Genomic DNA, 26,360 nt, shown 5'->3' on the forward strand with positions numbered 1-26,360 from the left:
ATTTTTCCATGCTAACCTGTGCCCTATGTACAGCTGCTGCATTGTACTCTGATCCCCTTTCTCTACCCCACCATCTGGACAAGTCATCTTTCACCTCTTCCCTGCTCAGCTTTTAGGTCCAAGTCCTCAGACTGAAATCCTGTAAAATCCACCATAGCAGCTTTGAGGAGAAACTGCAGGGGAATCACTGCAGTCTGTCAGCAGCCTAGTTATACATATGCAATAGCAGTTGGGATGAGGGCAGCCTTGAAGCAAGTCCATGAGTGTCTTGCAAGATGTGTGATGCTTGGCAACCCTGTGACACCACACAGAGCAGAGATACCATACCAGCAAGGGAAGGCAATGGCTACAAGGGACTGCCACAGTGTGGTTCAACGGAGGTTACACAGCCTGGGAGATTATTTCTTCCCCTCACCACCACAGAACATTCCTGCACCAAATTTGGCTACTCAAATATGGCATGGGAGTGTGGGGGTGGTGGGGATTTTCTCCTAAAATGTATTAGGCAGACCCCTTGTGTTAGGGATGAAAAAAGACCATAGCTAAGATACTATGCATTTATCCTAAACAAGGGTATGCTCATCATTATTTAACTTCTATTACTAGTATATTTTATCTAAAAGTTAAACTATTAAAAATGTAATTTTCCTTGTTATGGTTATCACCAGAGAAATGAACTACTGTATTTGGCAATATATTTTTAAATGAGTTTCAATCTTAGGTATTGTAGCATTAGTTATTACTACACTTCTATGATAAATAAAGGCAATAGATATTGCTGTCATATATTAAGTAGTTTTTTATTTCAGCAGCAACTGTACTATAGGCTTATTAGTTAGAGAAGGATAATTTAATAAATGAACAGGAAAGCTCATGCCTGGCCTTTTAGACAGGCTTCATTTAAAAACCAAATAAGTTGCATTAAAGAAAACTACATATTTAATTACTGAGCTCTGTTCTCAATCCATTTCTTTTCATCTAAATAGCAATTGTTTAACTTGTATCCATGCTTTAGTACCACAAATAAATCCTTATAATTTAAAGCTCTAAATGAAATAAATCACAAAGTGTCTGTCTGTCAGACTTATACAAAATTTTATAAAATGCAAGAGTCATGAAATGGCAAACAAAGCTTATAAACACTCTGTCTCTATTACATTGTCCTTTGTATGCTTGTAATAGTGATGTTGTGAAATCATTCAAATAAGGGGTAAAGACTTGGCACAGGTATTCTTCCTCTCATGCCACTCACTTTTTTTAAACAAACCCCAACAATTCTCGAATCAATTTCAATTATTTTGCAAGTTGAAATAGACATTTGTGTATCCCCGGTTAAGGTCTGATTTCCATAGTCCTTTCTTCACCTTTCTAATAAGGGAAGGAATATCCTCAAAAGCAATCAGGTAAATATGGAATGGCCTCAAATTCTAGATTTGAAACACTGACATCAGAGCCCCATCAGCAGGCATCCACAGTGGAAAATGACTGATCTAAGCTCCCACAATTTGGGAAGCAAACAGCTGCTCAGTGGGGTGGGGGGGAGCGGAGGAGACACTCTAGTCCAAACTCAGAAATGACATACAAGGTTGTGTAAGTTAGATTCCTTTATACACAATTAAACTCTGTTATGCCTACTTATACACACTTTACCCAATGTGTAAGGGAATCTAAGATGATGTTGGTTACATGCTGAGGAGCCAGGGGATAACATAAAAATCTTTAAGTTAATGTAGGATGAGGGCTAATTTAGCTTTCAGCCTGTTACACCCTCCTGAGATTAGCTATTTTCCTTTCTTTGTTACATATGATTTGCACCAACATAGACTTCTTTGCACTCAGATTCAGTGAGCCAGACTATGGAATTGTTGCATAATGTGTGTTGAAGGGGTTGGAAGATAGCGTAAGTTACACCAACTTAAATTCCCTCTGGAGACTCTTCTCTGAAGTCGGTTCCGTGAATAGAGTGATGACAAGTGAGGTAAAGTGACCATCATCTCCCCAGCTAACCTCAGGTGTAGCGTGATTCCTGAAAACCTAACTGCTGAAATGTACCTGACTGACATGTGAGTCAGACACATGATCAGCACTGACATTCTAATTATATACAGACCACCCAAAAGTTCATTTCAGAGCGGACAAATCTTGTTTCAGGCCTAATCCTGCAGACTCCTACTCGTCTTATCCTGGGAGATTCTGCATACAAGCAGATGTCACCTGTGACCCATTGACCCAGGAATGAAAAAATGGCATGACAACAAAGGGATTTTCCCAAGCAATCTCCCAGCAAGATACAGGACCAGCCATAATGACCCACCTTGAATCCTCATTGATAGATCCAGGGAAGCATTCTTTCCATTTACACAACTACCCAGCTGTGCAAGATTAATGTAGAACAGGCAAGTCAGACTGCTATACCTACCCACTCATGTCCCCAAGCAAAGCTCACTGCCAAGTGGAGGGGAGGGTCTGAAGCAGCCTCACCAGAGTAACAGAGTCAGTAAAAATCAGCCTAAAGCACTGATATATATCCACTCTCCCATTTAACAAAGGACCAGTCACTAGGAAAGTGCCAAGGGAAGTCCACACGTGAGCCAGAATTTTGCCTCTTCTAGCTGGTGAAGGCAAGCAAAGATCACCTGGGCTTTCTGCACACTAGTGTTATCAATGCATCCCTCAGGAACAGTAACCTACCAGAGCCCTGGCAATATCTCGCTAACTAGCTGATCTTAAATCCTCCCCTTCTGAGTGAATTCACTAAAGAGGTAATAGCAAATCATCTCCGGCAGCATCTAACGTCTGTTAATATCCTCTCCCCATGAGGATCCTGACTGTGACACAAAGAGAGCGCCAATCATACTGAGCTCCTAGCGATGGACAGTGACAAGACAACGATGACTGATTTTAGCAGACCTATCTACTGCTTTAAACACAGATGATCCTGAGGTCATGATAGCCTTTTTGGGAAACCTAGCAAGAAGAGAGAGACTTGCTGCCAGATGGTTCTGCTTATTTCACTTAGATCTCAGAGGGTTGTGATGGGCAGCTGCTCCTCCCCACCCAGAGTGTTCACCTGTGGAATCCCACAGGGTTCCAGTTCATCATCTATGATAAAGCACTGGAAGATGTACTGAGATGCTGCAAGCTCAATTGCCAGTAATAAATCAATGATACAGTCCTTTCTAAAGCTGACCACACCATAACCTGCCTACCTCAGTGCTGTGAAGAAACACATGTCCAGGTGATTAACAGCTGGCTGAAACTCAACTTGGGTAAGATAAAGGTGCAGTCAGTAAGCAAGAGGAAGCCTTTCAGAGATCTTGAGGAATCCATGGCCCACTCCACTGAGGGTGTTCATCCCTAGATTAGCAGAGTTTTGCATAGTCTTACCTCATATGTCTGAATTTCTAAGCTGCAGCAATGGCTATAAATATCTTTCCCCTCTCTACCTGGAAAGAGAAATGCATCCAGTCCTCACACAGATGAAAACTTAGCCTTTATTTAAGAAATGAAGGTGTGGATAACTATGGCCATTTCTTGAAGTGCACCCTTCCTAGGGCTGACACAATAGACACATTTCAAATGGCTCAGAAAGCAGCAGCCCAACTTCTAAGTGGAACAGGTAAATTAGAACATGCTATACTGGCTTTTTATTCAATATCTAATCCAATTCAAGGTTATGTTCCCAATTTTCAGAGCCCTCAATGGACTAGGGTCTGATTACAAAAGACCATCTGTTTCCTCACTAATTAAAAAAAAATAGCATGTAACTGTCATTACCTAGATCAAAGGTCATTAGAAATTGTGACAATGCATTCTTAATAAAAGGTGTACTGCTACTGAACTCTCTGGAGAGGGAGTTATGGATATTTTGTGTCTATATGCTACAGGGATTACTACAATATAAATACTTAGAGAGAGGTAGAAACAAGTCCTTAATATGCAGTGTTTGCTGGCAGATACATACCAAGTAAAAATGACAGAAGAGAAACATAAAGCAGTGTATGGTTTTTGCAATTATACCTATTTCATATCTATTTTATTAATTAGGCAAAATCATAAGGAAATCAATCTTTACCAAATGACCAGTTGGTTAGTTGACAATCATCAGCAAGCCTAATAATGTAAGAATTACTGTCATTATAAATAGTTTATAATATTAAGGTTTATTGAGCTGTATCATGAGTTAGCAGTGGTATTACAAAATTAGTGTGAGGTTTAATGACCAATTTTCCACTAACTGGAGATCAGGATGCAATCACATAGATTCATCATTACAATATTTATTTTAAGAAGCACTTGTGTTCTTTAACAAGCAGAATTAGTTACTGTATACACAGTTGGACACAGAAGAATTCTCCAAACTTTCTCAGGCTTTTTCATACCTTACAATAACAGAAAATTAAAAATAAACTCATCTAATTTGTAGCTTTTGAAAAAAACCCACAACTTACTTTATTAATGTCATTTTTTCAGAGAGCTAGAGGACTAGATCCTCAGCCCAGCTGTTACCCCTGTGCTGCTCTGGCAATGCAAAGGGGCCATAAAGGTAGCTTGACTGGCTAGCTGGAGATTTTCCAGGTAGTATAGGCTGCTGTAGCAACAGTATGCCATGCTGTCCTTGTAGCCATCAGCCTCGATGTCATAGCCAGGGGAAGGAAACATCACCAGAGCACCACTGCACTCCAGATATCCCTAGCTACCAGTACAGACAGCATTAGACCACAGGCAGCCAGTTGCAACAGGATCTGTGATGCTGAGGTGTACTGAAATCGCCCCCCGCTGTATGCTGAGATGTAGTTCTGGTGCTTGCAGCAGGAACACTGAGGCAGCTGACTAGCTAGCTGCTTTTCTAAAGACCCAATCAGAAGGGAAAAGTAGTGGCTTTAAAGACCAGGGAAAGCTATATTGGTGTCCAGAGCTGTTTTCCAACAGGAGGAAACTGGGGGACAGGATTTTACCACTCTTATCCTTTTCTCCAAATCCCTTTGCTGAGCAGTCAACCCTGAAGAGAGCGGAGGGAAAATGAGTCAAAATGAGAGGCTAGTTTTTTGTTGTTGTTGTAGCTTCCTAGGTTTTAAAAAAATGAAATCTGAAAAAAACAAATTCTATCATGTGGAACCACATTGATTCCCACATGGTTCATCAGCAGGCTTGGAACTTGTAAGCCACTGCACAGACCTCTGCCACTTGAGCCAAAGAGAAACAGATAGCAGTAGTAGGCTATGATCATCTGTGGGTCAGCCACTAGGACTTGAGGCACACATTTATCATTGGGTTTCACAGCTATTTGCTGCCCCCAGAAGAATATGGAGCGCTCAGAAATCCTGGTTTCTTTTTCAAGGAGTGTCCACATGGGTGATCCCCTTCAGGTGTGCTTACACCCCTGTGCCTTTGCTTGGAGATTTTTGGTAGCAGTGCCTGTCTGGCCCACACATGCACCCTATGTTTCCTGGTGCCCCATTCCAAGAACATAAAGGTCTGCATGGGAGAAGCGCCCTCAGTTTCTTGTCAGACACCTTTGGCCTGAGACAATGTAGAGCTGCTCCTGCTCTCCTCAGTTTAGTAGTGTAGCATTAGTTAGTTTAGCTTGGTAGTAGTTGTTGGGACTGCAGTCCCCTCCTTTTTCCTTTCCTTTTTTCCTCATTAAGGGGGTTATTCTGAACTTTAGTTCTGGGGAATGCCAGGATCCTTGGGTTTTACAAAGACTCTTTCCTGCCTGGAATCTATCCCGGTCAGTTATGGGCATTCTCGGTGTCTTCGCTGTTTGGGAGTCAATCATATCCCCAGTAAGTGCAAAATCTACACCTTCAAAATGAGTTCTCAGAAAAACAGGGAGATCAAGTTTAAATTACTGATGACAGAGAAAGCCCCAAGACCAGCTTCTGGACTCAGTTCTGACAACCCCCCATACCCAAGTCTTCAAGTAATTAGCCCCTGGGACCAAGTAAATGAAGCTTCTGAGGCAGGGGAGCAGAGAGGACCCTTACCTGCTGATCGTGGGAGGGAGCACAATTTAAAGGTTCCGTTTTAATGGCAGATTAACCATTAAGTAGGTGGTGCCTGCCTGCTTTAACCTTCTTGAAACCCATCTCCCTTTCTTTCAATTCCTGATTGCCTATTCCCACCCTCAGACTTTCTGTTTGTAACTGTATCTGTTTCTACTAGTTGTACTTAACAGTATATTGAAATTCCTTGGGGCAGGGCCTTATCTAAGCTGTTGGGCAAAGTGCTGTGCTTGTTTCTATACTGAATCAAGAATAAATAAACTCATTTTTTTACTCCCATATCTGACTTAATCCAATATCCTGCCAACCTTGTTCATCCTCTGGAAGTTGCTGGGGTTCCTGCTGTTAGGGTGAGGACAATGTGTGATTGTGATTTACAGTTTCAGGCCGTTGAACTGGGACATAACTCCAGTGGGGATAGGCTCTGCCCTCTCCCTCCCCTTGCTGCAATCCTGATGCCTGTTGGCTTGTAAATAGGCTTGGTAGAGTGCATTTTTTATTAGTTTGATATTGGTATATCTTGATATTAGTTAGGTTTTTGATACTGTCTTACATGACCTTCTCATAAACAAACTAGGGAATACTAGATTGAGCTACTCTAAGGTGGGTGCATAACTGGTTGGAAAACTGTTCCCAGAGAATAGTTATTAGTGGATCACAGTCAAGCCAGAAGGGCATATCAAATGGGGTCCTGTTCAATATCTTCCCATTCTGTTCAATACCTTCATCAATTATTTAGATAATGGCATAGAAAGGACACTTATGAATCTTGCAGATGATACCAAGCTGGGAGGGGTTAGGAGGATAGTATTAAAATTCAAAATGATCTGTACAAACTGGAGAAATGGTCTGAAGTAAATATGATGTAATTCAATAAGAACAAATGCAAAGTACTCCATTTAGGAAGGACAATCAGTTGCACACATACAAAATGGGAAATGACTGCCTAGGAAGGAGTACTGCAGAAAGGAATCTGGGGGTCATAGTGGTCCACAAGCTAAATATGAGTCAACAGTGTAAACAGTGTTGCAAAAAAATCCAAGCATCATTCTAGGATTTACAAGCAGGACACAAGAGGTAACTGTTGTAAGCAAGACACAAGAGGTAATTCTTCCGCTCTACTCCACACTGATTAGGCCTCAACTGGAGTATTGTGTCCAGTTCTGGGTGCCACATTTCAGGAAATATGCAGACAAATTGGAGAAAATCCAGAGAAGAGCAACAAAAATGATTAAAGGTCTAGAAAACATGACATATGAAGGAAGATTGAAAAAATAGGGTCTGTTTAGTCTGGAGAAGAGGAGATTAAGGGGGGATATGATAACAGTTTTCAGGTACAAGGAGGAGGGCAAAAATGTTCTCTTTAACCTCTGAAGACAGGATAAGAAGCAATGGGCTTAAATTGTAGCAAGGGCAGTTTTGGTTGGACATTAGGAAAGCTTCCTAACTATCAGGGTGGTTAAGCACTAGAATAAATTGCCTAGAGAGGTTGTGGAATCTCCATCATTGGAGATTTTTAAGAACAGGTTAGATAAACACCTGTCAGGGATGGTCTAGATAATACTTAGTCCTGCCTTGAGTGCAGGGTACTGAACTAGAAGACTTCTTGAGGTCCCTTCCAGTCCTACACTTACTATGATTCTATCGTTCACACCTTGAAGGACTTGAGGTCCATGCTCTGATCTCTCAGGAACTGCAAACAGAGAGCAAGAGAGATTAGCAAGACTCAGATGATGTAGAGATCTTTTCCACCCCATTATTCTACCTTCTGTAAGCCACACGAGCCACTGGCCAAGAGGCCTAGATATTTTAAAAAGAAGCCAGCTACTGCAACAACTGCCTCATCCCAGCCATCCGTATCATCCAAGCATCAGTTTTGATGGTTTGATCAAGAGTCTGGATCACTCACTCAGCAGGGATTTACTGCTGCACTGTCCCAGTCTCCTTTCCCCCTTTGGAAACCATCTCTCCCAATTTTGAGCTGTGTGGGAGAGCATACCATGCAACAAATGGGTTTTGGAGGTAGTAACATCCAGTTATCCCATCCATTTCACTTCTATCCCTCCTGCCCACACCTCTTCCCTGTTCCTTTTCAGGGACTCTCTCACAATCAGTTGCTGAGACAGGAGGTCAATTCTCTTCTACACTTAGGATCTATAGAGCCCATTCCTGTGCAATACAGGGGAAAGGGGTTTTATTCCAAGTACTTTCTGGTTCCAAAAAAGAACATGGTGAGAGAGACTGATAGTAGATGTCTGAACAACTGTGTAAAACATAGATTCAGGATGGTGACCCTTGCACCTATAATTCCCTGTCTAGATTCCAGGGATTAGTTTGTGATTCTTGACCTTCAAGATGCCTAATTTCATCTCACATACCCTTTCACAAGAGGTTTCTTCACTTTGTAGTCAAACACTACTAGTGCTGCATTCTCCCTTTCAGCCTCTCCTCTGCCTAAGGGTATTTTCACAGATCATGATGGTTGTAGCCACCCAACTTCGTTGTTTAAGGATAATTGTTTTCCCTTACCTTGATGATTGGTTGTTCAGGAGCCAAACTTATCAAGAGGTATGGTCAGCAGAACAAATTACAAGCTTATTATTCCACAGACTAGGCCTCCAACTGAATCTCGAGAAGTCTGCCCTGACACCAATATAGAAGATAGATTTCACAGGAGATTCTCTGGATTTGGTGGCAGGCTGGGCTCACTTACCTACAGACAGATTTCTCATCCTAAGGAATCTCATCTCAAAGATTCAGCTTAGCCCTCAAACCTAGGTAAGGAATTGTCTTCAATTATTGGGGAATATGGAAGCTTGTGTTTTTGTAACCCTAAGCACCAAGTTACATCTTTGACGCTTTCAGGGATGGCTCAGGACAGTCTATATACCAAACAAGCACAGACTGGACAAGCAAGTGTCTGTATTCTGCTGTCACTCAGATGGTGGAAGGACTGTCTCCAGGTCTGTGCAGGAGTCCCACGTATTCATGACTCCCCTTGCATTATGGCAATATGAGATGCTTCCCTCTTGCAATGGGGGCCAACATCTGGTGTCTCTCAGAATACAGGAAAAATCATCATCCCAAGAGCAGCTTCTCCACATCAAACTTCTAGAGTTGAGAGAAGTCAGAAATGCTTACTTTCACTTCCTTCCTCTGATAAGATAAGAGCCAAATCAGTCAAGATCATAACAGACAGACAGTGTGGCCTGGATGTTTTATATCAATAGGCAGGGGCATGGTCCCCCTCATTCTGTGCAAAGCAATAAACTCTGGATTTGGTGCATAGCCAACCAGATAGTCATCTCATCTTCTTACCTTCCAGGTATTCAAAACAGCATGGCCAATGAGCTCAGCAGGCACTTCTCCAAAAATTAAATGGGAGCTAGACTAATGAGTCCTCAACAACAAACCCTTAACTTGGGAGTTTCCAAAGGTAGACTTGTATGCAATCACCGCCGATGCACAGTGCACAAAATTTTGCTTGAGGGAGGGAGAGCGAGACCCCTTATTTATGGATATCCACCAACACCATTACTTTTGAAAGTACTGAAAAAAAATCAAATAAGACAAGGCTAGAGTCATTTTAGTTGCACCAATCTGGCTGAGACAAATTTGGTGTCCTTACCTCATTTAACTTGCCCCTCTTCCACCGATGAAACTTCCAACCAGTTGCCATCTGGTGTCTCAGCAAGCTTGTCAGATGCTTCACCGCACTCTGGAAGTTCTGCTATTCAAGTCATGATTCCTAGGTGGTTCTCAGTGATAGAGACTTCCTGTTCAAAAAAGGTGCAACTTGTAGTATTAAACAGCAGAAAAATGTCTACCAAAAATGGCTAATATCTGTTTATTCTGACTCTTCCCCCCCCCCCCAATTTATATCTCTTTAAATTTCCACAGTTGTACAAAATAATTGGGGGGAGGTGTCAGACAATAATTATTTAATGACAGCAGATATTGAGATTCAAAAGTTATAGCTTTATAAACTTTAAAACACAACATCATATATCAAAATATACAAAGTAGATATCTTTAAATCAAACTAATAACTTTGCAAGCAGCATTTTTCTTACTTTGTCTATCTACAAATTTCAGTTATCAATGGAAATATTTTCTTATCAGTTTCTACATATACCAACAAAAAACTAATCTTTCCAAGCCTCGCTATTACAGATAAAAAAAGTCTCTGTTTTTTTTAAATTGCTAAGTTCAATTGAAAGGTGACAGAAGGATGGTACAGATGGTCACAGCTTGGGTAGTGGCAATACAAGCTATCACAAATTGCCCTACCAACGTGTTTCAACCCCCTGGTGCACTTTAAAATAGTTCATTCTCCAGGCCCATTTAGTCTCTGCTGAAACTGCTGGCTAGGGTGCCATTTGTAATGACGATTTCTGTAATGTGACTTTTGTCTATGATGTCAAGAAGAAGGTCAGGGAAAATGTGGGACCCTTACTGAATGGAGGAGGCAACATAGTGACAGATGATGTGGAAAAAGCTGAAGTACTCGATGCTTTTTTTGCCTCGGTCTTCACAGACAAGGTCAGCTCTGACTGCTGCACTGGGAAACACAGTATGGGGAGGAGGTGAGCAGCCCCAGTGGTGAAAGAACAGGTTAAGGACTACTTAGAAAAGCTGGACATGCAAAAGTCCATGGGTCGAAATCTAATGCATCCAAGAGTGCTGAGAGAGTTGGCTGATGTGATTGCAGAGCCACTGGCCATTATCTTTGAAAATTCGTTGTTACTGGGGGAGGTCCCGGATGATTGGAAAAAGGCAAAAATAGTGCCCATATTTTAAAAAGGGAGGAAAGAGAACTCAGGGAACTACAGACTGGTCAGCCTCACTTCAGTCCCCGGCAAAATCATAGAGCGGGTCCTCAAGGAATCCATTTTGAAGCACCTGGAGGAGAGGAAGGTGATAAGGAACAGGATCAAGGGAAGTGATTATTCCCCTCTATTTGGCACTGGTGATGCCACACCTGGAGTATTGTGTCCAGTTTGGTCCCCCACTATAGAAGGGATGTGGACAAATTGGAGAGAGTCCAGCGGAGGGCAATGAAAATGATTAGAGGGCTGGGGCACATACAAGGAGAGGCTGAGGGAACTGCGGTTATTTAGTCTGCAGAAGAGAAGAGTGAGGGGGGATTTGATAGCAGCCTTCAACTACTTGAAGGGGGGTTCCAAAGAGGATGGAGCTAGGTTGTTCTCAGTGGTGGCAGATGACAGAACAAGAAGCAATGGTCTCAAGTTGCAGTGGTGGAGGTCTAGGTTGGATATTCGGAAACACTATTTCACTAGGAGGGTGGTGAAGCACTGGAATGGGTTACCTAGGGAGGTGGTGGAATCTCCATCCTTAGAGGTTTTTAAGGCCCGGCTTGCCAAAGCCCTGTCTGGGATGATTTAGTTAGTGTTGGTTGTGCTTTGAGCAGGGGATTGAACTAGATGACCTCCTGAGGTCTCTTCCAACCCTAATATTCTATGTTTCTATGAACCAAAACAACACTTCATATCGCATACAGCATTTGAGTACCTTAGGGGCTGACCGTATTCTGAGCAGGGGTGGTCAAAATGTGTCTCGTGAGCCACATGCGGCTCTTTTACAGTTAAAGTGTAGCTCATGGAGCCCTCCACGCCCCCTCATTCTCCACCTACCGGACTGGGGGGGAGCTCGGGGCTTCTGTCCTGTGGCAGATTGGTGGGGCTAGGGACTTCTGCCCTGCAGGGATGGGGGTTTCATGGTTTCAGGGCTTCAGCCCTGTGCAGCCCACCTGTCAGTGCTTGGGGCTTCAGCAGGAGAGGGGCACTAGCCCTGAATCCTGGCAGGCAAATTCCATCTCTCGAACTTCTGTACATTGTTGTATGTGGCAAGGGTCGGTAAGTGTAGCTGTACTGTAGTATTTTGTGCTTTGTGTTAAAACGCAGTGACTACTGCAGCCTGAGCAAGTTAGAGCAGGTCTTTACTCCACTTTTAACATAGTGCAAGGGTACCAGCATGCAGAGAGCTGGAGCAGGAGAGAGTACAGGTGAGCAATGTGTGTGTGTGCATGTACACACACACACGTCCCTGACTTCACTCTGTGAAATCTGGTTACCCTCCAGGATCTAGCCCATAGTATATCCATTCATTTCTGCAGGAATAGTCCTAGCATTGTACAAATTTATATTTTAACTTGTTTAACAGAAATTAAGATCTTGATGACTTGATCTTTAAAAAAACAGAAACTCTGACACAAAATACAGTATTTAGCAAATGAGTTAGCAGAGGTTCAAACCTAGTATTTAATTGAGTACTAGGAAAGAGAACTTATACTGCTACTTTGTTTCCAAGTACTTATTTCACTGCTAGATTCAGACCATTTCTACCAGCTTTGCTACAGACCAAAAATTCGAGCTGCATGGAGAAGAAATGTACTACCACCTATGTGATTAAACATGAAGCTCCCAGGATAAAATAATACCATTGCTAAAATGAAGGTCATGCTCAGATGACCCTCTTTAGAAGCTTTTCTTCTGGAAAGGCTGGAAAAATTATGCCAGGTTTTACAATTTATAAATTTCAAATAAAACTTCGGTAGGTAAACATTTCTGTGTAATCAAAAGATCGTTCAAAATAGTGGTTTAAAGCGCCCAGTACAGAATTTGAGTATTCTATTTGAGGTTTCAATAGTTAAAACCTCAAAACTAATTTGCCCGTCTGTTAACTTTTATTCTAATGATGTGTTCTTTATTTTCAAAGAATTTCTGACAGTGAAGAACGGTTACAACAATATGAGAGAAAATGCTGTATGTTATAGTACAAATACAAACAAACAAACAAAAACCTCAGGGAAGTCATATGGTCTGTGCTGTGCAGGAACTCAGACTAGATGATGACAGTGGTGTCTTTTAACCTTAAAATCTGTGAATCTATGTAAAGCTGTCTCTCCAAAATGGCATACTAAATAGAGTGTTTAGGGTCAGGTTTCACTATAAGATGGGACACTTCCAGGGCTTGTGCTCGGCTGAGCCCTGGCACCTCTAGGCTTACTGCATCAGTTATGAATGTAAAAAAATTGCTTTAGCCTCGGCACCTCTTTCATTACAAATTAAACACTGGCCACTTCTATAAATGATTGTCATTGTAGGCTTTTAAGTATGTTGAGAAGGTACAAGAAGGGGAGGTACAAACAAGGGCTCTGGGAGAGATGAAACCTACACAATGGGATGAAATATACAATGAGCAAAGTCAATTGCAAACATGGAACTAAATCCTATTAAAATATATTTAAAGGAAATAGTTGTCAAAGTAAGTGATATGCAACTTAAACATAGAGCATGAAATAATTTAAAGTGTGATGTTGATGGATGAAATCTAAAATATCAAACTAGTTTTAGTAGCATGTTTTTAAAGTTACGTTACATATTTTATATTGTTCAGTTACCTGTCCAAATGTACTAATTATTTCCTCTCATACAAAATATTTTTCATTAAATAAAGGCAAACCAGAAAAATAAAAACAGTTTAGCCATGTGTAGATATGATACTTATAAAGGATTGTTTTTGATTGGATCTTTATACATAGTGTTAGAGTCTTTATAATATTAAGTCCAAACATTCAAAATTCATTAGTCAGACCCCAAAAGATCATGGGATCACCTTAAAATTATTACTTAAAATACATATTTGGGGTTTTTAATTCACCTCCAGGTTTTTGAGCCTGCAAGGTGCCTTCTGGTCACATTTGCAAGCTTTTCTCCACGACTATGAAGGTTAAAACTTTTTTTTTAAGTGAGAGCTGGGATTTTCAAGTAAGCACTTGTCTCCAGGAGCTGGGGTTTTAAGTAAAGCATGCATTTGTCCATTTCATTGTGAGCAACAATATATTATTTGACTACTTGCAATAAAAGGTTAAAATAATTTTGTTCGAATTGAGAAAATAGTCCTTTATGATAGAGGCCAAACTAAATATTCTGTGGAATAGACAAAGAGAAATATATACATAGAAAGTGACTAAATGACTCAAAGCTTTCAAAATATGTCTTCTTTTCCACCTTAGTGACAAACTGTTGTATTATTTTACAGCAATCCCACTACCTCCAAAAGGTAAACTGGACATCCCGGTGTTGTTTGTGCCTGACACAATGAAATTGTATGAAGCTGTGGTGATTGTTCATGTAGTGAAGGAGAATGGTGAAAACTGGCCCTATGATGATCCTGCTGAATTAAACAAAGAACTGAAAAGGTAATTATTGTGATAGGAAAAAAATCAGTGTTGAACAATTTCAGCCAATGGTCATATTTTTCCTCAGATATATGAATGCAACTCCTATTGTCTTCAGATGGAATTGCATGTGTGTTTTTGATGGCAGAAATTTGTCCATTCTGAGAGACGTTTCTATGTAAGTGTTTAAACATCTGAACGAAGAACTGCAATGGTAGCTAGCACTCAGTCAGTTTGAACACCTGCCTTTCATTTTCTTAAATTTGGAAACTCAAGAGAACTACTTGCCACTGCTTTTAGGTGTAGTAGATAAATGAACAACAGTTGGATTCTTCCATTATTCTTTTAACTAATTTGAATTAGTTCTAAATTTGAACCAATAATAAATCAGTAAATATCCTTTTGATATATTTGTGAAAGCAATTATCAGAGATATATTTGGCCTTATGCTGATTCCATTTTTGTTGATTTTCCACTAATATAACTACCAAATTCAATGAACTTGCTCCAAATTTTCACTGATATTAGTGAGAACAGATCAGACCAAGTGTTCTCATATCCTGAATACACAGCTCAATTCTCAATTCTCTTGTGTGATAAATTCACATCTTTGCAAAGTGGGTGTAAAACACTACCATTCTGATTTGGTTCCACTTTGCAGCAGCTGTGCATAGCTGTTAATGATTGCACAAGATGCAAGGGAATGGAAAATAATCAGGCACATTGAGAACTTTGGAGTCCAGGATAATTTGAGTATAAAAGTAGAAAAGGGAGTGAGCCCCATGAAAGAACTCAAGAAATATGACCGCAAACCAAAATAACAAACATATCTGAAAGGATTATTTCCATATTTTTACTCCTTTAGACTAAAATAAGCCTTTCACAGTGTCTCAAGTTGGGCACCCAAAGTCCCTAGTCTTGGCCACAGTTTTAAGTTAACATCAATAACACCAGTTTCTCAGCTAGTTGAAGTTAATTATATATTTTACTTGAATTTCCAAACAGCATCACCACATCAGAGAATGGGGAAATCCATGGAATATGCTGGATCTACCCAATTCATGGAATCCCTGAAGCACAACCGTATAAATCAGCACCAGGTATGAAATAGCTGAAAAGCCACAAACATAAGAACTGTAATAAAATCAAAACAGTTGCTTGCCTTTTGACATCTAACACTTGGAATTTGCATCATGCAGAAGGCTGACACAGGTGGATTTCAGCCTGTTTTTCCAGAACACCTTTGCAAATATGTGAGGAGAGCAGAATATTGAATCAGCATCCATGGAGCAAATCTGACAGAAGAATTTTGATACTTATCCTAAAGCAAACTCTGAAGGAAGTTTGCAAATCACTTTAACTTTTCCATAACACTCCTGGAAAAATTAATTGGCACTAACTGATATAGACTAATATTTATGGAATTTCGTTTTAGCTCACTTTGGAAGTAAATAGAGCTTCATTTGCTACTAAATTAAATATATCTATTTCTTAATCACAGTATAACTTCAGAATTGGTTTACTTTAAATTCTGTTAAATAACATGGACATTGTGAACTGGTTCAGACACTAATAGCCTTCATAAAAGCACTGCCTGTGAGTAGATAAAGGCACTTGAAAATTTGCTAGTCAGTTTTATACTGAATCTCCCTTTGGCAAATAAAAACAACCTGTATTAGTGTGGGAAGATAATGAGAGACGTCTTGAGGATTAAAATTATTGAACTTAATAGGAATAGATATTTGTACTGTCATTGTTCTGATTTGTTTAAGGACCTTTAACTTGCAGTCAGATGCCAATGTGATATTAATTAGAGCTTTCATCTCACTAATTTCCTCTTTATTCATTAAAGGAGTGAAGCAGAATATTCTCAAATATTCCACTTGTGCCCAGTATGACACCATTATAACTTTTCTTATTAGCATGAAAACTATGTGTACAAAAGGTGAATGCTTGTGTTCTTATTTAAATCTTTAGTGTACTATGAAAGCAGTTTGGGATAAATATCTCTTTTCTTTAGGCCATTGTTTTCACTAGGTAAGGTAACTATACATTAAAAATGTTAGCATTAATAAATTGCTTAAGTGACATACTACTCTATGTAAGTGGAATCTGTCACATCTTAAATTTTAATTTTTTAAAAGCTGTTATGAAAACTCAGAATATTTATAACTGGTTCTGTTTCCATGTAAATTATGCACAATACATATTTGTAGTTCACACCAACATCTTTGCATTAATTCTGAATATCAATAGCATTTAATGACAATTTGTAACAATTATATATAGACTGTGAGTTCTCTTTCCATCGCACAATCCAGAGTTATAAATGGACTGTAGTTTATCCTTCTAAATATAGGCCCCAACTCAGCAAAGCACTTAAGCATTTTACATATGTACTTACGTCCCATTATATATGTCCCGTTGACCAATTGTAGGATCAGGGCCCATAGCAAGTAATCTTCTAGAGATCTATTTTTCTCATTAAATTGTTATCCTAAATATAAGGATTATATTGTTTTTTCTTTGGAAATAGTATTATTAAAATTGCCTATGGACTACAGCCTGTGATATCAAAACTTCAAACTGTTGCTTTAGTTGATTAGATAGTGCCTCATCCTTATTTGCATCACAATAGACTTCTGTAAAGTGTTTGACTTAGTACCACATTACATGATTATAAAAAGTAGCCTTGTATAAAATTAATGTAGTACATATTAGATTAAAAAGTAGCTAATGGATAGATCTCCAGTGGTAACTGTAAATGGGGAATCGTTATCCAAAGGCAGTGTCCAGAGACTGAGTCCAAGGGACAGGCTGTGGATAAGCGCAACAGGGGCAGGATTATCACTGGGATCTTTGAATTTTTAGTTGGACTTTTGTAACCCTGGAAGGGGATTGAATTTAAGTGCTCCCTGGCCAGAGGGGCAATTCACCAAGAAAAGATCATGGTAGAACCAGATCAACTGACTAGAGGGTGTGCTAAAGTAAAAGATCCCCAAAACTCCCTGACCTGACACCAGGAGGCACAAAAGCAGTGATTGAACCATATACAGGGACTGTATCCTGGAAAGCGGTGACTCTGAGAAGGATTTAGAGTTCTGGTAAATAACCAACTGATCAGACGCTTCTAGTACAATGCTGTGGCAAAGAGGACTGGTGTGATTCTTGAATATGTAAACAGGGAAATAGGAAGTAGGAATAGGGAAGTGATATTACCCGTGTCTACAGTAGTGGTGAGACCATTATGGGAACACTGTCCCATTCTGGTATCCAGACTTCATAAAGTACTGTATGTTGAAAAATGTGAAAGGGATCAGAAAGGAGCTACAAGAATGATACAAGTTCTGGAAGTCCTGCCTTATAGTGAGAAATGTGGGAATCTAAGTCTATTTAGCTTATCAAACAGAAGGTTAAGAGACGACTTGATCATGCTCTATAGGTACGTACACGGGAAGACTATAATAGAGGGCTCTTTAATCTATCAAACAAAGGAATAACAAGATCCAGTGGCTGGAAGCTGAAGCTAGATAAATTCAGGCTAGAAATAAGGTCCACATTTTAAACAGTGAAGGTAATTAGCCATTGAAATAACTTGTCAAGGGATGTGGTGGGTTCTCCATCACTTGAAGACTTTAAATCCAGTTTGGATGTCTTTCAAAGAGAAGTTATGGGCTTGGTACAGGCAGTACTAGGTAAAATTTTATGGACCGTATAATGCTGGAAGTTAAACTAGATTATCATAATTGTTCCTTCTAACCTAAAAATTTGTGACTATAAGTCACTGCTAATCATTTGAGTGGATAAAAAAAATATTTAGCTTTTTCATAATCATAGAATAAATAATTCTTTTCATATTTACTTGGGCATAATTTTGATGGAAAGAACATTGACTTTTTAAAACTGAGAAACAGATAACCGGCTCTTTGTCCAAGTCTATGCAGAGTTTGAGACAGCTGGAAATTTCTGAATCATTTTATCTGGGAACATAATAGTGCCCTTCAATTTCTAGATCTAATTTACTAATCTTTCATGGTGTTGAAAGAATTGTAATAAAAAAGGTTTTACAGACTATAATACACCGGATAAAACACCCTTGTATTGAACATTGAAATATTTTCTAAGGGGAGGATTAAAATCACAGAATTCACGGAAGTCACATTCTTCTTCGGGTGATTGTTCACGTCCATTACACATTAGGTGTGCGCGCGCCGCGTGCACGGACATCAGAAACTTTTTCCCTCAGCGGCTCCCGTCGGGCCGGCAGGGCCCCCTCCCTCCCGCCAGAGCGGCACCCTGCTCTAGGGTATATATATAGGCCCGACCCTCCCTCAGTTCCTTCTTACCATCCGTGGCGGTGTTGGAACAACTCTGTCTCTCGTTTGAGAGTGTCCCTTAGCATAGTCGTTAGTGTTATCTTTACAGTTATCGGTTCTTTAGTAGCTAGTGTTAAGCTTAGCAGTTATCAGTTCTTTAGAAATACTCAAACTTCTTGTATTAGGTGTTTGGTCAACCCCAGCACCGGCCTTGGGCGGCGGGGCATGCCGCAAGCCCAAGGCTTCAAGGCTTGTGCCACATGCCGTAAGCCTATGCCATTAAGCGATCCACACGACTCATGTCTCCATTGCCTGGGGGAAGCACACCAAAAAGAGCGCTGTAAGATCCATAAGCCTTTCAAGCCCAGGATTAAGAAAGAGAGAGACTTTCACCTTAAGCAGCTGCTCATGGAGACGGCATTACAGCCCTCCACTTCGACGGCACCGTCAGCCTCAGTGCGGAGTGCCCCGGCATCGGTCCGTGATCCGGCGCCGGCGGGGCACCCTAAGCCCACGGCACCAAATCAGCAAGAACACCTCCGGCATCGGTCGTCTTCGCCGACAAAATCCAAGGGCCAACCCAAGGCCCGAGGACGCTCCCCGCATAAGAGGGCAGCGCCCACGAAGACCTCGATGGCGCCTAAGGCTGTTGCAGCCCTGGCACAGGTCCCGGTGTCAGTGGCTCCGACGCTGAAAGGCCCGTCGAGCCCCGGGATAGGCGCGTCGAGTGAGGAGGAAGGGCTGGAGGAGCTTTTGGAACAGCCCTCCACCACGGACACATTTGAGGCAGCAAAGGACCTCATTGAATTGTCCACTAAGGACCCCCTCCAAACTAAAGACGTTCCGCCGAGACTGCCATCCAGAGGCAAGCCGGCAATGGTGCGCCCATCACGGTCGCCATCTCGGCACCGTTCACGGCGCCGGTCCCAGTCGAGCTCCGCCTCGGTGGACTCCCGGCTTCCCTCCGCGCAGAGAGCTGCACAGCCGTTGGGCCTCAATAAGCAACCGGCACCGACCCAGCAGCCCTACTCGAGTAGGCACCGGGACGTGTCAGTTACACGATCCCCGAGACCGACCACCCGTAGTCGTTCCCGATCCCGTGGTCACCGGTACCGATCCAGGTCCAGATCAGCAAGACGCTACTCCTGGTCACGGAGGCACTACTCTCCGACCCCGGACCGGCACCGTCCCACGGCACCGCCGTGGCCTTCCAGATCACCGTCCGTGGTTTCAGAGGCAGACTCGGGCCGATACAGCGGATATGCCCACAGAGCACAGGCCAGTAGGGACCACAAAGCCGCTTGGCATCATCAATGGGGCCAGCCAGGACAATGGCCATTCTGGACCCTTGGGCCTACCACCAGCAAGGCCCCCCCGTCCAGGACCTCGAGATCGGGGCCCTCGGGACACTGGTCCCGCTCTCCGCAGTGGTGCCCGCCCTCTCGCAAGGAGGCCACGGTCTCCGGACCACCGGAGCGGGAAGGGGCAGACTCGGCACCGAGCCCAGTACCATCTCAGACCCACGTCATGGGACGGGCCCCAGAGGAGCGCCCAGTTGGTGAGGAGTTGCAGGAAGACAAAGATGCACAAAAGGCCCTGACCTCTTCCTCCTCACCAGACGAAGCCGTGGTGGGCACAACAGTGTCTGGCCCTCCCCCGATCGATCATCGGGCGCACCAGGAACTGCTCCACCGTGTAGCCCTCAATCTGGGCTTGCAGGCGGAGGAGACGGTAGAGCAGGAGGATCCCATGGTTGACATCTTAAGCCCAGAGGGCGCCTCCTGGATTACGCTCCCGATCATAAAAACGGTCCAGTCCAACTACAAAACAGTATGGCAAACACCGGCCTCCAGTGCACCAACTGCAAAAGGCATGGAGAGGAAATACTTCGCCCCATCTAAAGGGTTTGACTTCCTCTTCTCTCACCCAACTCTCTGTTCGCTGGTCGTCTCTGCGGTCAACGAACGAGAGCGTCATGGCCAGCAAGCCCCAGCCCCCAAGGCCAAGGAGGGGAAACGCTTGGACTTATTTGGGAGAAAGGTCTACTCCTCTGGGCGCCTCCAGTTGAGGATCGCTAATCAGCAAGTGATTCTGAACAGACACAACTTTAATTCTTGGGCATCAGTCTCCAAGTTTAAGGAATCCCTGCCTCAGGACTCTCAACCCGAGTTTACGGCTCTAGTGGACGAAGGGAAGGCAGTAGCCAAAATCTCCCTACAGGCCTCCCTTGACTCCGCGGACACAGCTGCTAGGACAATTGCGTCAGCAGTAGTAATGAGACGCTCAGCATGGTTACAGGCTTCCGGCCTTCCACCAGAGGTGCAAAACACCCTCCAAGACCTTCCGTTCAAGGGGTCAGGCTTGTTTTCGGACCAGACGGATGCCAGACTACATAGCCTCAAAGACTCTCGAGCGACCCTCAAGTCGTTGGGAATGCATACTCCAGTGACACAGAGGAAACCCTTCAAGCCCCAACCACCACAGAGGCAGTACCACCCTCGTCCTCGACAGGAACCATACCGCAGACGTGGCAGGGATAACAGGTGGAGACGTAACAATACGCCTAACCAGGGCCAAAATCATGGCCAAGGCAAGCCGCAGCCAGGAAATAAGCCAGGATTTTGAAGCTGCGATCGAGGACAGCGTACCATACTCTATTCCGGATCCACCTCTATGTTTCAGGGACAGCCTGTCCCATTTTTACCGTGCTTGGTCACATATAACATCGGACCGCTGGGTCCTGCGCACATTGGAGGCGGGCTATTCCCTTCAGTTCTCCTCGCCCCCTCTCTCCCATCCCCCTTCCCCGTCGCTCTTCAGGCACCCCTCTCACGAGCAACTCCTCATGCAGGAGGTGCGGACCCTCCTCACAGTAGGAGCAGTGGAAGAGGTCCCCCGGACCTAAGGGGAAAAGGATTCTACTCCAGGTATTTCCTGATTCCCAAAGCAAAAGGGGGCCTCCGTCCCATTTTGGACCTACGGGGCCTAAACAAATTTCTGATCAAAACACGTCTCCGTATGGTCTCCCTTGGAGCTATTATCCCATCCCTGGATCCGGGGGATTGGTACGCTGCCCTCGATATGAAAGATGCGTATTTTCACATCGCCATCCGCCCGGCCCACCGGCGGTTCCTGCGCTTCACCATCAACCAGTGCCATTTTCAATTTACGGTCCTGCCCTGGCAACAGCCCCATGAGTGTTCACAAAATGCATGTCCGTGGTGGCAGCTTTTCTTTGGAAGAGAAAGATGCGCGTGTACCCGTACTTGGACGACTGGCTCCTCGCGGGCAGGTCGGAGGCCGAGGTCCGCTCCCATGTGACGCTGGCTCTACGGGTGTACTGCAAGCTCAGCCTACTGGTCAATGTGCCCAAGTCCTCACTGATCCCCATGCAGAGACTGGACTTCATAGGAGCAGTCCTGGACTCGGTGGCGGCACGGGCAAGTCCTCCAGTGTCACGGTTCTTGGCCATTCAAAGGGTCGTAAGCGCCGTCCAACAATTTCCCACGACCACGGCCAGATGGTGCATGCAACTCTTGGGGCACATGGCGGCCTGCACACATGTAGTCAGACATGCCCGCCTAAGACTCAGGCCATTACAGTTGTGGCTGGCCCAAAGGTATCGCCCCAACAGAGACCCTTTAGACCTGGTGGTGACAATCCCGGCTCGGGTGTTGAACTCCCTCCGCTGGTGGCTCAATCAGCAGCAGGTTTGCGAGGGGGTCCTCTTCGCTGCCCCGCAACCCACTCTGACGTTAGTAACAGATGCGTCGCACCTGGGGGACCTGCGAACCCAGGACTTATGGTCCAGGGAAGAAAAGTTGCTTCACATCAATCTGAAGGAGCTAAGGGCAGTTCGCCTCGCCTGTCAGACCTTTCATGCCACCATAGAAGGCCACAGCGTGTCAGTTCTGACGGACAACACTACCGCCATGTTCTACATAAACAAGCAGGGTGGGTCCCGATCCTCTCCCCCCTGTCACAAGGCACTCTGTCTATGGGACTTCTGTATAGCCCATTCAGTCCACCTAATCGCAACATATCTCCCAGGGATCCAAAACGGGTTAGCAGACCGCCTCAGCCGGTCCTACCACATGCACGAATGGGCGTTGAGACGGGACGTCCTGCATTCAATCTTCCAGAGGTGGGGGTTTCCCCTGGTGGATCTCTTCGCCACCAAGGGCAACAGCCAATGCCCTCAGTTTTGTTCTTACCAGAACCTCAGCCCAGGCTTGTTGGCAGATGCCTTCGCGATTCCGTGGGGCGGGAGCCTGAGGTATGCCTTCCCTCCATTCCCGCTCTTCCACAAGGTCCTCCTCAAGACCCGCAGGGACAAGGCGGCAGTCATCCTTATCGCCCCGGCATGGCCACGCCAGCATTGGTTCACGACCCTGCTGGAACTGTCCATAACCGCCCCGATTGCCCTCCCCCTCCATCGCAACCTCATCACACAGGACCGGGGTCACCTACACCATCCGAAACTACCGTCGCTACATCTCACGGCGTGGTATCTCTCTGGCTAAACGATACGGAGCACAGGTGCTCTCACCAGGTCCAGTGAATTCTACTTGGTAGTAGGAAGCCCTCCACAAGAGCGACCTACCTTGCCAAATGGAGGAGGTTCTCCCACTGGTGTGAGCCTCATCACATACAGCCTCTGTGGGCCTCAGTCCCATCAATTCTGGACTACTTGCTGCACCTCAAACATCAAGGGCTTGCCCCCATCTCGATTAAAGTGCATCTGGCTGCCATATCGGTGTTCCATCCTGGGGAGTTGGGAGTTTCGGTGTTCTCCAACCCCACAGTAGCCCGATTCCTCAAGGGACTGGAAAGGGTGTTTCCCTATTCGCGCCCGCCGGTCCCTGTGTGGAATCTCAACCTGGTCCTAACTAAACTCATGGGGCCACCCTTTGAACCCCTAGCCTCTTGCTCCCTCATGCACCTCTCATGGAAGGTAGCGTTTCTCGTGGCCATCACATTGGCCAGGAGGGTATCGGAATTGAGAGCCCTCACTTCAGAACCTCCTTATACAGTTTTTCATAAGGATAAGGTGCAACTGAGGCCACACCCTAAATTCCTTTCAAAGGTGGTCACACATTTTCACGTGGGCCAAGACATTTGTTTACCATTGTTCTTCCCTAAGCCCCATACAGACCCAAGCCACTGCAGCCTGCATACCCTCGATGTCCGTAGGGCCTTGGCATTTTATCTAGAATGGACCAGGCCATTCCGCAAATCAACTCAACTGTTTATTGCCATTGCGGAGCGAATGAGAGGCCAGCCTATCTCGACGCAAGGCTTGTAAGCATGGATTGTGCTTTGCATATGCACGTGCTATGAGCTCACCAACGTGCCAGCCCCAGAGATGCGGACTCACTCGACTAGGGCCCAAGCGTCCTCGGCGGCTTTCTTGGCACAGGTTCCACTCCAGGAAATCTGTAAAGCGGCCACCTGGTCGTCGGTGCATACATTCACAGCCCACTACGCAATCCATCATCAGACCAGGGAGGACGCGGTGGTCGGCAGGGCTGTGCTTCAATCGATTGTTCCTTGACTCCTACCCTCCTCTAATGGTAAGCTTGTGAGTCACCTAATGTGTAATGGACGTGAACAACACATCTCGAAGAACAACAGTTACAGAAGGTAAGTAACCGTTTTTTCTATATTAAAATTCCTTTGCTTCAGATACTTAAGGGAAACTCAAGTTGCAAAATTTTAAATCATAGTATGGTTCTCTAAAATTGTGTTAAATGTTCTCTAAAACTTCAACTCTGAGCAACAGCATGTGGTCTTAAATTAAGATATAAAAAAAATTCATTTTCAGTTTCCACAACTATTAACTTTCTTTTGAATTTGTTTTTTTCAGCTCCTATTTTTATTTCCAATTAAAATATTTTAAATTATACTATACCTTTTTATTTTTAAATGAATTTAAATTAAATTTCATAATTGCAAAGAAATTGCAGAGATTTCTTTTCAAGTGTTATTTGAGAAGCAGCTGTGGAAATGAATTGCTTAGTCCAGAATATTTTTTCAATAAATTGAGCAACATCTTACCATGTGTTTTTGTCAGACAGAATATGAAGGGAACAGTGAAACTGGCTCCTCTTCACTGTCGCAGTCCCCATTGGGGTAATTGAATACCTGATATTAGCATCTTTCTAAAGATATCTCACCCTTATATTTTTAGTTATTTTGTTAAAGTCAAGAAATTAATTTTTCAGGAAAGCAACATTTTACAAAAATTGATCCCTTCTTTCCTGTAGCTGTTGTAAGCTGTCGAGCCAGAAACAGAGTGGAGGAGCGAGTGGAAGTTCTGTTAACTGGTGTGGTTCCTGGAACAACCGCTATGCCAGCAGCAAAAAATGTTATGATCACCACTAAAATTAAGACACCCAGTGTCCAGGATGAAGTTCAGGTTACTGCCGGTAAGAAAGAACAGTACAGCAGTTACTGTACATTATTTGCAGAGTGTACTATCTAGAACAGGGGTAGGTAACCTTTCAGAAGTGGTGTGCCGAGTCTTCATTTATTCACTTTAATTTAAGGTTTTGCGTGCATGTTCACGTTTTTTAGATGGTGTCTCTCTCTAAGTCTATATTATATAACTAAACTATTGTTGTATGTAAAGTAAACAAGGTTTTCAAAATGTTTAAGAAGCTTCGTTTAAAATTAAATTAAAATGCTGATCTTATGCCGCCAGCCTGCTCAGCCCGCTTCCAGCCTGGGGTTCTGTTCACCTAGGCCTGCAGCGGGCTGAGCAGGGCCTGTGGCCGGGACACCAGCTGGCAAGGGGCCGGCAGCCGGGACCCCAGACCTGAGGGGGGGTTCAGGGGTCAGGGCAGAGGGTGCAGGGCAGAAGGTGCAGGACAGAAGGCTGGGTGTGTGTGGGGGGGGGTTCAGAGGTCAGGGCAGAGGGTGCAGGGCAGAAGGTGCAGGACAGAAGGCTGGGTGTGTGTGTGGGGGGGTTCAGAGGTCAGGGCAGAGGGCAGTGGGGATGTGGGGGGTTCAGGGCAGAAGGCTGGGGGCGTGGGGGGATTCAGGGATCAGGGCAGAAGGCTGGTGGGTGTGGGGGTGCAGGGCAGAAGGCTGGATGTGTGGGGGGGTTCAGGGGTAAGGGCAGAGGGCTGGGGGGGTGTGGGGGTACAGGGCAGAAGGCTGGGTGTTGGGGGCAACTCGAGGTCAGAGCAGAGGGCTGGGGTGTGTGTGGAGGTGCAGGACAGAAGGTTGGGTGTGTGGGGGGAGTTCAGGGCAGAAGGCTGGGTGTGTGGGGGGTGCAGCACAGAAGGCTGGGTGTTGGGGGGGACTCGAGGTCAGGGCAGAGGGCTGGGGGGGGTGTGGAGGTGCAGGGTAGAGGGCTGGGGTGCTCAGCTCGTGGGGGTGCTCCGAGCCCCTGCCCTGAGCGGCTCACAGCAGGGGGCTGGGAGAGCTATGCCCTGTTCCACCCCCTTCCCCCAGGCTCCGTCCCTACCTCTCTCTGCCAGGACCCCCCCCCACTCTCCCCTGCCGGGGCAGGAGGCAGAAGCTTGGTCCTGCGGCAGCCAAGCTTCCCCCCTCCCCCGCTTCTTCCCCCAGCGTGGCGCTTTCTGGTCCCTCTGCCCCTCCTCCTCCTCCTCTCACCAGCCAGGCAGCGTGCCACTCAAAATCGGCTCGCGTGCCATGTTTGGCATGCGTGCCGTAGGTTGCCAACCCCTGATCTAGAGCCTTGTCCTGTCTTTGAAAAGAGATGGGGACTTGTCACCCAAAGCAAGAAAATCCCTACTACATACTGAACCTAACAAATATCCCAATAGTCATAACAGTAAGCATGTGTCTGGGGGTGCGTATAGATGGACT

The 26,360-nt window shown here is 44.4% G+C and overlaps 1 protein-coding gene across 1 annotated transcript in view; it reads left to right on the forward strand.

The window, feature by feature from the left end:
• Nucleotides 1-26,360, forward strand: part of CFAP47 (cilia and flagella associated protein 47) — a 643,784-nt gene that overhangs the window by 552,036 nt on the left and 65,388 nt on the right. The window contains exons 58-60 of the mRNA XM_054005907.1: nucleotides 14,070-14,229; nucleotides 15,214-15,308; nucleotides 24,791-24,952. Of these exons, the coding sequence (XP_053861882.1) occupies nucleotides 14,070-14,229; nucleotides 15,214-15,308; nucleotides 24,791-24,952 (417 nt within the window). The remainder of the gene's footprint in view (nucleotides 1-14,069; nucleotides 14,230-15,213; nucleotides 15,309-24,790; nucleotides 24,953-26,360) is intronic.

The sequence above is a fragment of the Malaclemys terrapin genome, chromosome 1 (genome assembly GCF_027887155.1).
Source record: "Malaclemys terrapin pileata isolate rMalTer1 chromosome 1, rMalTer1.hap1, whole genome shotgun sequence".
In the NCBI taxonomy this organism is placed as follows: Eukaryota; Metazoa; Chordata; order Testudines; family Emydidae; genus Malaclemys; species Malaclemys terrapin.